This window comes from Mchenga conophoros, linkage group LG17 (assembly GCF_057382185.1).
Source record: "Mchenga conophoros isolate Kocher_MC1m ecotype Shallow Benthic linkage group LG17, M_conophoros_male_GT1.1, whole genome shotgun sequence".
Taxonomy (NCBI): Eukaryota; Metazoa; Chordata; class Actinopteri; order Cichliformes; family Cichlidae; genus Mchenga; species Mchenga conophoros.
The window spans coordinates 25,440,778-25,458,378 of NC_140542.1; the positions used below are offsets into that span (position 1 = coordinate 25,440,778).

Genomic DNA, 17,601 nt, shown 5'->3' on the forward strand with positions numbered 1-17,601 from the left:
GTAGGATCGTCTGCTTTCATTTCATTTCCCCTAGTGAGGCAGATCGTGACACTTCTTTCCCTCTCTGATGTCGTCCAGGGCAATAATAATATAGCCTCGAGATAATGATCTGGTTATAGGCTAAAGTTACAGCTCAGAATGATCTGTGTGCTCTTTCTGACCTTACTGGTTATATTCCCACCATACCTTTAACTGTCCAAACATCTCCATCTGAGACTACCTAACATAGTTAGCTGGTGTAAGTATATTCCATTGCAAGTGTATTCCAAGTGTAAACCATTGTTATTAAGTCAAAATACCACTGACATCTCTGCTGAAGTAAAAATAGGCTAAATTATTAACATAGATCTGAAAAGATTCTTCCATAGGCTACATAGCACCAATTGTGGCAAACAGATAACCATGAGTAACCATGAAAACTCCTTAAAATTGCCAATACTGAGGCAGCTAGCCCTCAAGCATAACTGTAACAAGTAACAAGATTTTTTTTCTTTTTTAATTTTATTAGTTTTTTTAATTTTTTTAAATTCTAAATGGGACCATAATTTAGTAAACTAAGCTCACGCTGTGGTCAGCAAAGTTTGAAACTAGAGTTTGAGAGTATAAACTCCTCAGAAAGCTTTTACTAACATGATAGATGAAGAAAGCCAAAAGGTAATTTCCCAATGTTTTTGTGTTATGCCCCGCTGGCTATTTAAAAGAATGCAGATTTAAGGCTCCTTGTAGTCTTAATCTTTGTGCCAATAGCACTTCTGGTTTGACTTTTAATTTTTATATACAGTCATGTCAAAAAGACAGTTTTCACAAACATGCAGTCCTGTGAAAAACAAAGTACACACCGACTGCTTCTGTACGAATTAAGATGATAGGTAGCAGCTTAATGTCAGCAACACGATGTCTCCATCTTCCCAGACATCCAATCGAATTGAATCAGGGGTCAGACTGCGCAATGCTCAGACGAAGTGCAAAAATTTGTAAGAGCTACATCTACATTGGCCCTACAAGGATCTGTTAGTGTTTAAAATATCGCTTTATAAAGAATATGGCAGCACAGCTCAGGTTTGTAAAGTTGCATCTGAATAAATAACATGTGTCCTGGAACAATGTCCTTTGGACAGATGACACCAAAATAGAGACAGACATCTGCAAATATGTCAAGCACGGTGGTGGATGGTGATTTGGGATCACTTTGCAGGCCTGAACACCTTACAGCCATGGCTGCCAAAAGTAGTTCTGGAGCATGATTACAGATTACAGAAGTAATAATCGTGCTGTAGATGCCTTCTTACTTTTAATGAAGTATTACAAAGTTTATATTATGAACTTTTGTTATCTTAAAGTTTCAAGTAAATTTGGCTACCACTAGCCAAAGTCAATAGATCCTTTTCAAAATTTCCTTTTTGTGCCAACTGAGTATACTGACTACTGTGCAGCGCCAGTAGTCCAACATTTAGAACAGGATCGATCTTTTCATCTAACTGAATTTCCCAAAATGTAAATGTAAAAAGACAAGAGTGCTAGCTTAGAATATGATATTCTTCAATATATGGTTCCAAATAAAGTAACAGAAATAATCAATAGCATTCTGACTCATTTTAATGTCAAACACACCTGACAAAACAAACCAAAAGCAGCAAAATCCATAAAAATGTTTGATTCCTTTTTTATGGGGGGATGTCTGCAGGATCCTAAAGATATATTTTCAATAGAAAACACTGGAGCAGGCAGAAGTGATCAGAATCTCTGCAGGAGTGAGGTGTAAGAGTCGAACAATGAAAACTTGCAGTGAAAAGAAGACCCCTGCAGAGCACTGCTGTATGAGTGTAGTCTCTTCATTTGTCTCTCTGATTCAAGTGTCCCTGAGAGATCCATCAACATCCATCATGTCTACATATATAATCCTGCACACTCAACAAAATGCCTACTGTTGATTCAATCAGGAAGTCAGTGTTTACTCAACAGCACCCCATTTCCAATCTCGTTCAGTAAATATTTTCATTATTTATCCGATCTTGTTTTTCTGTCTCTGTCTCTACATCAGCTGCCGAAAGTGGGGTCCGTGACCCACGGCTAAGTGGTGCACAAAATGAGTTGTTGTAAATCCTAAAATGTGGCATGACATTGAAAAGTGCATATCTAGACAAGGATCTTTTATGCCAATGAAGCAGGCATATTGGGTCCATTACTCACATTATCTTTGTGCCAACAGCTACTCTGATGCGACTGTGAGACATCACGTAAATCTGTCATGAAATCACTCACTTCACTCGGGGTACAACAGACTGTTCTGCTGCTGCAGAGCTTGGCTTGTTAGCCAGCTAGCTAACTGGCCGGCATAGAGAAATATTTGAGCCAGACCACGTTGTCAAGTTACGGTTCGAGGCCAAACTGAGTAAGAGCAGCAACAGAAGACCAGATCTGAGTCACGCTTTCTTAGTTTCAAGCAAACAAACCATGATGCTAGCCAGCTTGTTCATGGTGTAGATTGAATTAAATGATCCTTTTGTAAAAGCGCATGTGTGGAATTTACATGCTTAAAACTGCAATTTGGATTTATCAATATAAAACAGATGTAAAGGACAATGTTTAAAAGGTTTTATAACACAAAGAATTTCAGTGGCATTTGAACTCAAATGCTCAAAGTAATTAAATAGCATAATTATTACATAATGAAAATTTTAAGCTGATGAAAACTGATAATTTTTGATTAGCATGAACCCTTTTACAAAACAAATAAGCCCCACCTAAAAATATAAATTCAGAGTACTTTTATTGGTGTGGTGGCGATAAGTGACCCCGCGCCCCTTGTGATTGCTTTAATAAGTAACAGGTCGCCATGATCGCACACAGTTTGCAGCGCAGACACTGAATTGACTGTAAACTAGAGCTTGAGCTTAACTGATATGAGTAGATATCAGCTACTTGCAAATATATTGATATCTGGATTTTTAACTTGCCAAAAAATGAAAATTTAAAAAGTAAAGATGAAATGTTGTTACACATATCCTTCAAACTTGTGCTTCATCCGATATATCCGAGTTTTTAATCAATAAATATCGGTATTACTTGCAAAAATCTTATATTAGTCAGTATCTACTGCAAATACCTGAAAACTACTCACCAAGCAGTAGTAAAAGTGAAACGTGTGAGGCGAACAGGCAACAGAGAACTTTGATCTACAAAGTAAAAGTTGTGGCTTTTGAAGTGTTTTGGTTGAAGTGGTAAGGCACGACTTTCTCTTTTTCCGATTTGCCCCAAACGTTTCCAACTTTCAGCTAACAGAGGAAAACGGTGAGTGTTTGCAGACAAGTCTGCATCTCACATGCAAACTGTTGGCAGTCTGCTTGAAACCAAAGCAATCATGGTTTCGGTGCAGCACCCTTTTGGCGACTGATTTCACCTAGTTTGAGTGAGCAACCTCCAGCAGCCGCTCACTCACTAAGGGTCTACACATTTTCTCTGCTAGCGACTAGTGGTTGTGAGATGGTCATTAACTGGTCTCTAGGCTTTAGTGAATGAGACCTAACATACTAGTTAGTTAGTTTGAGTTTAGTTGCTTAATTATGTTTGATTTCCATTCTGGTAACTCTGTAAAACTATGAGCAAAGTGCACAATTATGCCTGCGATAAAACAGATAGTACACTAATCCCCTAAGTTGTAGCTGGTGATTTGAAAATTTATCAGTTAAAACACACGAAAGCAATCAGTTATGAATGTTAGTTAGTCTTGGCCCCTCAAAAGTTTGAAAACTCTAGATCTTCATCACATATCAAAGACTGTGATGCTTAACCCACAGCCAATAAGACCAATCCCATACTCATCACATGATGTTGCAGGTTCCCACGTCAAATGACTGCCTGTACATGTCTTCCAAGATTTAATTATAACCAGTGACAAAACCAAGCTTAATTAAAATTTGCTTAGTAATTGCCTGTTGGAGAATTTGAGGTGATAATAAAGTGCGAGAGTGAAAATGACTTTTGTCTGTCCTCCTTTCTTGCACCTCACCTCCCTCTTTTCTGTAATTTTCCATCAGTGCTGTGCTAAAATCTTCTGTCTCCACCAGAGGAAGATAGTGCAAGACTGCAAATACACACTTCATCAGCATTGGGATGGAAAGCAGAGTCTTATCTATCAACAGCAGAGTGTGCTTTAAAAAGGCAATGTTTTTTATTGAAGATACTGGACTTCAGCTGATCCTCTAATGTTTTTTTTTAGCTGCCCCTCCCCCACACCAAATTCTTTGAACTGGACACTGCAGGGCATCAGTACCATTTGGACTTAGTTTTACTGTTGAGCAGCCATCCATGTGAAGTAAGTGGAACAATTTTCAGGCAGAATGTGGAGAGCTAATGAGGTGTGCCTGGGCACAGGAAATAGACAGTGTGCATGGTTGCTTCAGTGCTTTTGCAGCCTTAAAACCGTAGCCACCAGATAGCTTAATCTTCCTCTGGATGCTGCCTATCGCAGTGTCCAGCAGGTTTTTTGGGAAAACTTGAGAGCAACTTGTGGAATGCATAAAAAAAGGATTGAGTATGAAATGCAGAAGCAGCTTCATTTCTGGTTTAAAATGTCCAAACATCAGTTTTGTTTGTTCTTATTGCTCAGAACTACTGAATTCCAATGGTCATATTAAAATAAGTTAAGTAAGGAAAGTTTAATAAAGCTGTATAAGGATGCTGTCCTCACCCTGGTGTTGTTCCTCTCGGCTTTGAGCTCAGATATCTCTTCCTCTTTCTCCAGCAGCTGTTCCCTGCAGGCGTTCAGCTCCTTGGTCAGTGCTGCAAACTCCTAAGCAAGAGAAAAGACAGAGACGGGTAAGCATCACACAATACTTGGGATACAGCTAGGGCTGGGCCATATTATACCGTTCACGGTAATACCGGTATAATGTTAGGCAACGATAGGAAAATGAAATATCGCGATAGAATGGGAGTAAAACGCGCATGCGCAGTGCCTTTGTTTTCATACGCACATGGCCGATTGTTGAGTGAAACAGATGAACCAGAATTGGTTTGTAAAAATGGTGCAACTTCCGTGATGTGGAACTGGTTTGGTGTTTGTCCGTCAGATACACAACAAAGCACATTTTTTTGCAGAACATGCAAGCGGCCGTTGTTATTGTCGTATTTGTCGGACTAAGATGCTCTTAAATCTGGGAGTAATCTGGGTCCTAAACTCCGTATACTTCAGGTCAAACAACACTGCAGCATCACTTAGAGTTAAAAACTGTCTAAATTCTTTCATCTTTAATAAAACGATCAGCATTGCTGCTTTACCAGGTGTAACTATAAAGTTTAACTTCCAGGCATCCATGAAAACAAAAGTTATTACATTTAACGGAGTTAGAAGTTAGCAGGAAGCTAGCGGAAGTTAGCTCGCTAGTTTCGCTAGTTACCTAAGCATGATATTGCATGTTCTGACTGAGAGATTTCTGAAAAAAATCAAACGTACAGCTCTGCTATCACTTCCAACATAAATGAAGACAGGAAACTAAACAGCAGTGACGTTTGTAGGGTTACTGAAGTTGGGCTAGCTGGTATATAATGATGTGCTACGTGATCGCTAGTGACACAGCTATGTTAGCATAACATAAACAGTGAAGCTGGAGGACGAACACTAACACTTTTCCACTTATAAAAGTTAACGTGAAGGTTCTTCATGGTTAGAAACAAATGCAATCGCATGGCAGGATACTGTAAACGGACCAAACTTCAGTCAGGAGAACAACTGAGATAATCCATCCACAATACGAGGTTAGTCATTAATATACTGCAACAACATGGGAATAGAACAGCTGCCAGAGAATTCAACATTAATGAATCAATGGTACAGAAGTGGAGGAAGCAAGAAGAATGAGTTTAATAAAGTTTGATTTATCTGACTGCTTTGTTTCGCTTAATGTGCCTTATAATCCCGTGCACCTTATGGTCCGAAAAATACATACTGCACACTGCAGTTTAATGTTGCAAAGCACCTCTTTTTAACTTCAGTGGATATTATACATGGTTATGCTCAGGATATGTCAGCCCATTTCTACTGGAAATGCCTTTTGGTTAAACTTTCAGCAAGGAATTTGCATTTGCACTGTTACATTTTTATAAAGCTTTAATGTACATAAAAACCAGCTTCTTGTTTAAGTGAAAATAAATGGAAGGTTGTCTTTTTGCGCTAGTAATGTTGTGGAGTTGTATTTTGTCTCGCATCAATTATATCGTCGGTTATATCGTTATCGCAAATTTTCAAATATATATCGTGATAAATATTTTTGGCCATATCGCCCTGCTCTAGATACAGCTGCTGCTGGCTGCATGTAGTGGACGACGAATGAAATCCAATCAGTGAGAACAATTACCACAACTATTCTTCAAAGCCTTGTTTCTTTGCCAGAACATCAGCTTTGCTCTTTGTCTCGGTTTTCTGCAGATGGATACTGACAAAAGATATTTGCTCTGGCTCAACTACATTTACAATTACAGCCTGAGCAAACTGCCAGTCCTCCTCCAGACCCAAAACACATACAGTCTTCTGGTGCTCTTGTTTTCTTAAACACACTTTTGATTCAGAATCTCTCAGAGGGATTCTGAGCTATACCTACAGATCTACAGCTATCATAAACAATCTTCAGAAGGGGAGGCTGTCGCTTGGGAAGGCTTCAAAACCTTTGTCCTTGTCATTCTGGTCTAAATTAAGCATAGCCACAACAAACATTTTTTGAAGCAGGCCAGAACAGACAGGTAGAAGGAAATCAAACAGAGACAACAGTGACACTGCGACTCATGCGTTTCAATTTAGAATAGACTGACGTGAGGCAGTAACTGACACGCTCGGTGTTTGATTTCACATTTATATGGGGGGAAATATGTGCACGTCTGAAGTACTGAAGGAACTGATGCAAGTATGGTGTCCTTCGCAAAAGACTACAGGTCGAAGTTAAGCTAAACTTTACTTTTCTAAACTGCTCCAGAGATGCAACACATGAAAGGATGCTGATTTATTGAAGCACCAATTATTAGTTGATTTTACAGAAAGCTAATCATTAAAAAAAAATTAGAAAAATTTGTATTGGAACAAAATATTTAAAAAAATATGACAGATGTGGTTTTGTCTTGTTAAATAGCTTTTCTGCTACTTAAGAATTGAATGAGTATACCAAAATATCATCGGTAATAATAAGTTGCAGGTCATTTACTTTAGTTATATATACACTTCCTATAGAAAAATAAAGGAATACAAATTCAGTTTTGAAAGCAACCAGTTAAGTACAAGTGATCTGTCTGTCTGGGTACACGTTGTAATTTGGAATCTGTACACCAGCTGTCCTTCAGGAGTCATGGACAATAACTCAGTGTTACAGACAGACTCCAGGGAGTGGAGCAATATTGTGTCTCGTAGCTACAGCAGCGCATCAAATCCTTATAGATCTTATAGAGCCACAAATCCTCTTCACAAAGAAGCCATACACCAAGAAAATCCTTAAAAAAACTCTCACTTTGTATTGTGAGGGCAGACTTCCAAAGAGTCAAGCCAATCTGGGATCAAAGAAAAAGATTTTAGGTCTACATTTAGAACAAGCTGGGATGGTGAGTAGAGAAAGAGCTGAAGTCCATCGCCTCAAGGGATAAACTGTGTGAAATCCCTGAAGCAGCAGAAAGGTGTAATATTGAAGACCAGAGTATTCACAAAGGTGCTTTATTTTTATCACCTGATATATTGAGACAATTACATCCATGTTCACACTAACATGGTGTCATGCTTTGTTAGTAACACAGAGAAAATTCACGATACAAAGATCCAGAGTCATCTTGTGGGTGTTGTTTACAAATTAAAAAAAAATATATATAAACAAGGATGCTGCTCGATGATTGCATTGAATTTGGCGACGGAAGGAAGTAGCTGCAGTGACTCCAGAGGTTTAACATGCAATACCACAAACCTCTGGCCAAAGGTGATTGCACATGTCACCTGGTGGGAGGCAACCTGTCTCCAAACAAATCGTTGTCTGACTCAGTAGTCAGTCCAACTGCCAGCATGCTCCAATCACTCTGAGTCAGTCTGCACCGATGATTGCAACTTGTCTGTGATGTGTCTTTGCAATAGCGTACTCTCCTCAACTGGCTGCCAACTATTGCAGTTTTGTTCCTGTTATAGTCTTATTTTGGAGTTAAATCATTGTCCTTTAGTGAATTGTGGAGGATTTTCTAAACTTCTGTTGCAAATGAAGTTCTTAGATTCTTATTGTAAGTAGGTAATGTGCATTTTATGTGTAGATTTATCAGTTTCCCAACATATTATACTAGATTGATTGCATGTAATTGCCAATTTGACCCCATTCATTCACAAACTGATAACATACAGATCCCCTTTTATCACGATCTTGATAAACCAAGTCATTCTGAACACGTCGACTGGCTGCAAGTGATGATCGGTTCATTGCAGAGAGTCAGAATAATTTTGATCGAAATAAAGAGTGAAATTAAGTATTTAATTAAAATTAAAAGCAGATTTTGTGTTGCTATAAAAAGCATGTGTGAAAATACAGATTGATAAATGAAGATCGACACACAGCTTCCCTAACCCGTGCGTCTAATAAAATGTTAATTAGCCACATGCTCATTTTGCTTATGCTAATTAGCCTTGTGGAACTGCTGTAATTAAAAGTACAAAGATTTTTGATGTAAAAATTGAACTGAAAATCCATCACAGTCATGGGAGTTCGCTTTTTGGGCCAAAAACCAAACAGTGAATTTATAGAACTGTGCAGCTCTTTTTATTACATGCACAATATTTACAGAATGGAAGGCATAACATTGTATTCCTGCTTAATGTGAATGTGAATATAAACAATAGGTTTTTTTTAGGCTCTGGAAGGCATAACATTTTTCTAAATATACCACAAAATATTAAACAAACTGTAATCACATTAGTCTAAGAAAATGCTATGACATTCTTTTTTCTATTTAAATTAACTATAGTGTCTTGCTCCAAAGGTCCTTTCAAAGTCCTTTCAGCCATTGTTTGACATTCAAGATTAAAATGTTAATTAACTGTAGCGTCTCTTAACTTAATTGTCAGTCAACAGCTGGAATCTGAGTGCAATCAAGAACTTAAAAAGAGTAACTAAGGCCTAATCAAAAACAGCATGCTGTCGGTGGCAAAAGATCGTATTTATTTATTCTTTTTTTTTTTTTAACTGCGATTGCAACGGGAAAAAAATGCACTGCTAGAATATGACATATTTATCTAATTTAACCATCCAGTGCTTAATAAAGCTGAATTATAACAGGCCTTGTACGAACACATCTGTAAGAGTAGCAAGTGCATAATAGTTGAGAAGTCAAAGGTTAAAAAATGAAAAATGTTAACTAGTGTATTTGCAAATAAAGTTCGCTAAGCTGTTACCATAGAAACAGGAGATAGGGGAAAATGGTGGCATGATAAACAAGTCGTCTCCATGGGGAGTTGACCTACTGTATAACAACCCAACAGAACAGAAAAACATTTATAATGGATTGCATTTATATAGCGCTTTTCAAGGCACCCAAGGCACCCAAAGCGCTTTACAATGCCACTATTTACAATGTACACTATTATTGTGTATTGTGTATTTTGTTGTACAGTTATTTTATTTTCAACTTTAATTTATATATTTTATCTTATTCTTCCCAGTTAAATTTACCCTTCATTCTAATTTGTGTTGTACAGTTATTTCATTTTTAACCTTAATTTATATTTTATTCCTTCCTAGTTAAATTTACCCTTTTTAATTTTTCATATTTATTTCCTATCTTATTCATAGCCTTTTCCTTTTTTGTTTTCTTTAGGTCACGAGCAGTTGTCCAAGCATTTCACTACATATCGTACTGTGTATGACTGTGTTCGTGACAAATAAAATTTGAATTTGAATTTTTATTCATTCACTCTCGCATTCACACACTGGTGGAGGCAGCTACAGTTGTAGCCACAGCTGCCCTGGGGCAGACTGACAGAAGCGAGGCTGCCATATCGCGCCATCGGCCCCTCTGGCCAACACCAGTAGGCGGTAGAGTAAAGTGTCTTGCCCAAGGACACAATGACCAGGACAGAGAGCCCGGGGATCGAACTGCGACCTTCCGGTTACAGATACGCTTCCCAACCCCCTGAGCCATGGTCGCCCCATTTGTAGGACTTTAAGATGTATTTTACTCATTTTTAATATTATCATGATTCCGACGATTCCAGATTGCCACATTTATATTACATTAAAACAATGTTATGCTACATGTCCATTGTCATCTTATTATTTTGCTGAAAATGATCCCCAGTAGTGATAATCACAGTGTCACATGATCATAAATTAGAATGGGAAATCATATTTTAATGATGTTCCAACTTGTGCAGTAGGTCAGGCCCAAAAAACAAGCTCAGACTTCATAAATCTCCCTCCCACGGGAATGTAGCTAATCACAGTCACCTCCTCTTAAGAAAGGGTCCTTCTGCAAATTGCACAATTTGCTTTTAATGCTTGTGAGACCTACAAGCCCCCTGCCTGTGCTCCAGCAGTGCTGGTAAGCTTCAACTTCCTCAGCAACAGACTGCAATATTCTCTCTCCACAGCTCATCTGTGAACCCTTTGTCTCAGGACAATCCTTTCTCATAGAGCTGAGTTAAAGTAAAGGCCATAACCCCAGGGGCAAGGAAATGTTTCTAAGACAATCTCTTTACAAAGGCCAAACTGTCAGGACCATGACAGATTGTGTGGGCCTACTGAAGCAAATTTCACAGTTGTGCAGCTTGTACAATCCAGTAAAATGATCTCTTCATTACAACAAAAGTCAAAGTGAAAAGAAAAGAGGAAGAGCAAAAAAGTTTGAGCTTCTTTTGCATTACATATATTTAACAAACTAACAAATAATGCCTGGTGGAACCGCTCACATTTAAGGCAATTGTCAACCTGAGTATTAAAAAACTTAAATAAATTTGGGTTATGCATTGATGCACATGACATAGATAACTTGTGATGGCACCTTTTATGAGAGGAACTTTCAGTTGGAAACCCTTTTGCCTTGAGAGCTGCCTTAATTCTTCTAGTCGTAGATTCAACAAGGTGCTGGAAACATTCCTCAGAGACTTTGCTCCCTATTGACATGATAGCATCACACAGTCGATGAAGATTTGTTGACTGCACCTCCAAGGTGTTCTATTGGATGAAATCTGGTTACAATAGAGGCCATTTAAGGACAGTGAACCCAATATCATGTTTATCGTGACATTGGGGTCACTGTAGTTTATCGCATTATTTAGATTGAGTTCAGCTGTGTGTTTTTCCCCAGGTGTCTCCAATCTGCCCTGATCTCTTTTTGTGTATTTAAACCCTCAGTTTGCTTCTGCTCTTTGTCACGTTCTCCTTCATCCCTCATATGTTGTTTTTTTTAAGTCTTCTTCCTCTGCAAACCCTAGATTTAGGTGATTTTTACTCACAACTTTCTTCCCAATTCTGATGCCTAATTTGAACTTCAGCAGGTCATCCTGTATAAAAGCCTAAATGAACCGAGTTACTATCATGTGATCAGCTGATTAGATATTTGCATTTACTGGCAGTTTAACAGCTGTACCTTATAAAGTGGGCAATGAGTATATAATGTAAAATCTGTAAAACAAATAAGCAAGGAGGAATGGTAATATTTTAGCACATTTCATAACAGGTGTCTTGTTATGCGTAAAACTATCAGGCTAAGCATTTTTGCATTTTTATAAACTTAAATATTGTATATTTAGAGAAAACATCTGTAACCTATACACCAGCATCAATAACAACACTGATATGAGGAGAAACATAAACCAGAGTTCCTTATGGTACATTCGAGACACAATGAATTATTCACAGCAAAAATGCAGCAAATGGAAGTTTGTTTCCATGCAGTGATTTATATTTTGCTTTATCTCCCAAGGAAAATATAACCTGGTGACTTTTTATTCCCAGGAAACACTACTTCTAGGCGTTGCTCTCATAAATAACATAAAAATGGACTAGCAGCACAGAAAAACTGAAGAAGAAAAAAAAAAGAAGGCTGGGTGCACTGTGGTGGAAATATGATTCAGTGAGCAGAGAATCAGAGAGGCGCAGCGGAGTCGTGAGATATAAGATGCACATGCTGAGGGGCTTGCGTGACAGAGCATCTTCAGCGCATCAGTTAAGAGAACTTTCACCTTACAAGTCACACAGAGGTAGAGGGTTAGGGTGATGTACAGTACAAACACACAAACACACACACAGACTGTTGGGGCCCTGGAGACATTGGAGTACTCTATAAGGGAAGAGAAATGCTGACGTTCCTGAATGCTGTCAGCTGTGCAAAAGAGCATGTTTCTAATAAACGATTTGATTTAAAAAAAAAAAAAAAAAAAAAGGAATTTCTACCATATCACATTTTCCATGTATTAAAAATATCTGCAGTGCCAATGTACAAATGGAGTGGGACTTTACTTGAAAAATAGTAACTGGATTCTTTCCTGACTCTGTCAGTCGTTTCTAATAGACAGAGGTGGTGTCAAACATGCAACCCAGGGGCTAGAAATAGACTGCTGGGAGGTCCAACTGGTGTGAAAATTAGTTATTTTCTTTAAATATCATGCTGTAGTACTCCTGGTAGGTTTTCAATGCTGCACCATAAACTAAAATGAGTTTGAGACCCTTGATAAACACTTATTTCTATGAGAACAGCTTCCAACAGATCAACATTCAGCAGATCTATTTACGCTTGAGTGCCTTGTCTCAGTGCTTTTACTCCAGCTACCTTACAGCACCAATAGTGACCAAAACTAGCCAACATGAAAAGTCCACCAATCACAAACATCAACAAAAATGACCAGCACGTAGCACAAAAGACTCCAACACAAACTCCACATAAGGACAAACCTGAACACCAGTTACATCCATCTCACAAACCACCACAATTTACTGTAAGTACAAAAGTACTTGTGTGAAGTACAGAAAGACAGTTTTCTTGTGATACATTGTACGAACTAATGAGAATCGAAATCCATTGAGAATGAGAAATCTATCCTTGACCTCGAGCACAATTTGGGCAAAGACCTATTCAATCAATGTAATCAATGTGTGCAAATTTCATGACTAATACTCTCTGAACATCTGGTCTTTCAGGCACATGATCTAAACGCAAAACAAAGTCTGTATCAATGTTAGTGAATTTAACCACGTGGCAGCTAATGGTGAACATTATCCATAAAAAAGCCAGTGTTATTTAGAGATCTGGAGAAAGCCAGTGGCAAAATGGGTGCGACAGGACCCACTTGACTATAGTCAAGAGCAGTACTTTTACCTCATAAAGAAACCCTTATTTTGTTTTGGGCATAAAAAAGAAACAAAGTTTTTTTTTTAACCTTCTAGCTATTGTTAACTAATGTGTGAATGTTTACCAGGAGTGGAGAGGAGCTGGTTGAGGGCTGGGGTGACACTGCGCCCTCCTTGAGTTTATTGTATACAGTATTTCTCCCAGCCCATTGTTCCTTCACTGGGCTGGTTTCAGTCATTATGCAAATGTACTGTTTATAAGATTGGGGAAACCTGCAGTCAGCTGAGACTGAAGAAGTCACTTAGATGAGTGACGAAACGTTTCTCCCACAAAACGCTACGTCCAGATGAACAGAATCAGCTTTTGGAGTGTATACAATATTGTTACAGTGCAGCTATGGCTCCTAATGCTTTTATTTGGTTGTTATTTGATTTTGCAATTTAAAACTGCAAGCTATCTAACTTAGAAAAATACTATCCAGGGGTATATGCTTAGCTAATAATTCTAACTCTCTAACCAAATTCGTGCACTCAAATTTACAGTTAGTTGGCTGTAGCTGTAGCTCGCCTTCTTGCTAATATTGTAGCACAATCAAAACTGAATGGAAATGATAGTTGGCTATTTTGCCAAATTACTTCAGTGCCTAGTCCTTTTAAATGAAAGCCTTTACTTGCTCAAACAGTAAAGAAATTGTTTAGAGAAATTCCAAAACACATTAGGTTGGGCTGAATACTAACTGTAAGGTTCCAAGGTTGTTTCAGCTTTGATGAAATGTTACTACTTTATTTTACTGACCATACAAATAGCTGGGAAATATAAAATTCCTCTTGGATAGGCTGACATATTTGCTCCAAACCCCTCTCAGGCACGATTTTACCCATGACCTGGTGGACCGCTACCCCACCACTCCTCTCCTTTTCCTACTTCTCATTACCTGGGCAAACTGCCTAGCACTGCAATATGTCAGGTAGTGTGTGTGTGTGTGAGTATCAATATTTGTGAGGAAGTCTGCCTAGAAGGTGAACTCTAAATGAAATGGTGGACAAGCCTTCCTCCCTGAGTGGGCGACTGTCGGCCCAAATTACAGCTATTTTTTTTTTTTTTTGAAACTGAGGTGTGCTTCTGCAGGAGAGTCGTGCTTCCGGGCTAAAAACAAAACCTGGCAATTGTGTACTCTCAGGAGAGAAGGAGAAGTGGTGGCATGATTGACGGCATGCTGATTCACCAGGTGAAACACAGAGAAGAGCTCACCCAAGCCTGTAGCCAAGCCTCAGAAATGCCTGAGCAGAAAGAGGTGTTGAGAAATGTTATCTTAAATAAAATTCCTAAAAGTTTGAAATAAGACTGAAGAAGAGTCAAACAGAGTTCAAACGCTCTTCCGCAGCATACATTAAAACAAATTATGGCAAATTTCATGGAAAGAAGCTCTAACTGCAGTACAAAGGGACCCCTTTAGTGAATGCATCGTGGCTCCCATTTAGTGAGTGAAAAACACTCTGGGAAAGTACCAGATAATGAGCAACAAGCATAAATAGAGGCATTTCTATCATATTCGTGCATTCTCAAACATAAAATCCAAGCTGTAGAAATTTAATAACAGAGGTATATTTACAGTGTGACACCAAGAAGAAGACATGATAGTCTCTTTATGGGATGAAACTTTTAAATTGTGTAATGAGAACTTTGTGGCTACGGTATATCGTGACTCTAATTTAGTCACTTTTTTAAAATAAAATACTTTCCACTCTTTAGGATTGCAGGATCATGTTGTTTACAGCTACTGGTTACAGAGCAAGCACCTGCATTACGGTCACATATACTATCAATGCAAGAAAAAAGTCCTCATGTAAATAAGTGCATTTCTGTATTGACATTTTTAGTTTTACTTTCTTATTTTTTTGCTTGTTTCTTTTAGTAATTTATACTTTATTTTTCCGAGAACTAACAGCAAGTACAAAAACACAAGTCATACATTTGGTTGAGTCAGACAATTGACATTTGAAATGACTGATTTACAGTTTCTAGTCTATGCTCAGAGTCCGTCACACCCTGCAAATATGAAAATACACAGAGATTGGATAAACATGTTAAATATTATCCTTGATATATGATATAAGGAGAAAAAGGCATGCTAGTGTATATAAAGCAGCAAACTTCAAGCTGCTTACCTGAGCTGTCTGATGTTCATTTCTCTTATATTGTACATATATTGTATTGTATTTAGACAATGATTGGTGTGGATGTTATTTTCAGCATTTGTGTTTCTGAGGTTTGACAAGCAATAGGTCACTGTGACCTTCTGTCACAATTAATGAGTGTTGTTTAAATGTTAATTAGAGCAATGTTCCTGTTGGTGTGCAGTATATTTTGATCTGGGAACATGACAACAAGTTGGATCTCTGCTTCCCACTTACTGTTTGTGTAAGTGGGACCTGCCTTATGTCTCCAAGGTTGCATCTGAACAGACATTTGGAACAATGTCCTTAGGAGAGACAAGACCAAAGTGGAGATGTGGTTGCAATGCACAGCACCACATTTGGGGAAAATCCAACAAAGCACATCAGCACGAACACTTCAGACCAACTATAAAGCATGGTGGTGGAGGGGTGATGATTTGGGCTTGTTTTGATGCAATAGGACATGGGCAACATGAACCCCTCTGTATACCAAAGTATTCAAATGTGAGGCCATCTGTCTGAAAGCTGACAAAAAAATGTGTGATCCAACTGAACAATGATCTCAAGCACAGCAGCAAATCTATAACATAATAGCTGAAAAAAAAACTTGTAATAGCCCAGTCAAAGCCCAGATGTCAGCTTGATTGAAATTGTGTAGGAGGACTTTAAGAGAGTTACGCATAAAAGCCTGCAAACCCCAATGAATTACAGTAACATTGTGAAGAAGAGTGGGCCAGAATTTCACCAAGACAATGTGAGAAACATTTACTTCAATTTGAAATGATAATGAGATGAGAATGAAAACAATGTATTGCTGCTAAAGTTGGTTCTAAGGGTGACTGAATCATAGGGTTCACTTAGGTTAGCTGGCTTAGTTTTTGTTAAATATATAATGAAGTGGTGTGATATGCCATTGACGTTGGATTTAAATATTTTTAGAACCTTGTAAGAACCTGATTTTTTAATTTATTATATTCTGATAAGTAAAACCTTGGGAGTTAACTGAATACACTTTAATACACTTTATTTAATTCATCTAGTAGATGTATTACTTAATTTAAACATTGAGCAGAAACAACACCAATCCACCGAGGGCCCCTGCCAGCTGTACTCTTGGCCTACATCTTGCTCATGAACAGGGACTGGTCACAGAGATTGTAGATCGGACACTCAGGAGCCATACATGCCTTGCAGAAGAGCGATATAAGAATAAAAGCTCAGCCAGTAATCTCATTTCCTCAGCTTTAAATATTCAAGAAGGTTATCCACGCAGAGCGAACACAGCGTCTGCTTCATTGTAACACACAGGTGAGTTAAAGGTAGGTGACTGTTGCATCAGCATCCAGCATGCTTTCATCAGTGAGTTCTCTTTAAGCAACAGTGTAGCTGTCTTTAATCTGTGCAACACCAAGGACACCCACAGACTCTACTGACAACTGAGCCACTGCTGTCACGCTGTCTAGTACTTCCAGAACCTACTGTGTCTGAGAACCTCAAAGGCATTAATATTGCAGTATTTGTGGGCTCGCTCATTCCTCCAACATCGTGTTCTGAAGCCATCACAGCTTCAAGCAGTGGCTCAGACCAAACACCATGAAGTACAATGATTCACTATGAATGCAAAAAGAGTATAGCACTATAGGACTACCAACACATAGTCATAGGTTTTAAATTTGAAACATGCCAGCAATGAATGGATCGACAACTAAATTCACTTTTAATGCCCTGATTATTATTATTTTTTATTTTATTTTAATTTTTTTTTGTGTGTAATTGCCTGTTATTATTATTATTATTTTTTTTATTTTAATTTTTTTTGTGTGTAATTGCCTGTTATTATTATTATTTTTTATTTTATTTTAATTTTTTTTGTGTGTAATTGCCTGTTATTATTATTTTTTTTTTATTTGGACAAACTGTTTAATAAACAAAGGTAAAGGAGACAAAAGAGCTAGGATGGTAAACAAAGAGCTTGTATCGCTCGGCTATGAATTTAAATTTTAATGACAATATATATAAAAAAAACAGTAATAAAATGAAGAAAAAAGAAAACATGCACTTGTAGATAGGAAAGGATCGCCTCAGGTGAAGAACAGCCAACATAAACGTCTGACTGAAGAAAAAAAAA

At 37.9% G+C, this 17,601-nt stretch overlaps 1 protein-coding gene across 7 annotated transcripts in view; it reads right to left on the reverse strand.

Annotated features, from left to right (window-relative positions):
* Positions 1-17,601, reverse strand: part of ppfia2 (PTPRF interacting protein alpha 2) — a 184,709-nt gene that overhangs the window by 48,290 nt on the left and 118,818 nt on the right. For all 7 annotated transcript variants that reach the window (XM_085252614.1, XM_085252611.1, XM_085252617.1 and 4 more), the window contains one exon: positions 4,691-4,792. In XM_085252614.1, coding sequence (XP_085108740.1) covers positions 4,691-4,792 — 102 coding nt within the window. The remainder of the gene's footprint in view (positions 1-4,690; positions 4,793-17,601) is intronic.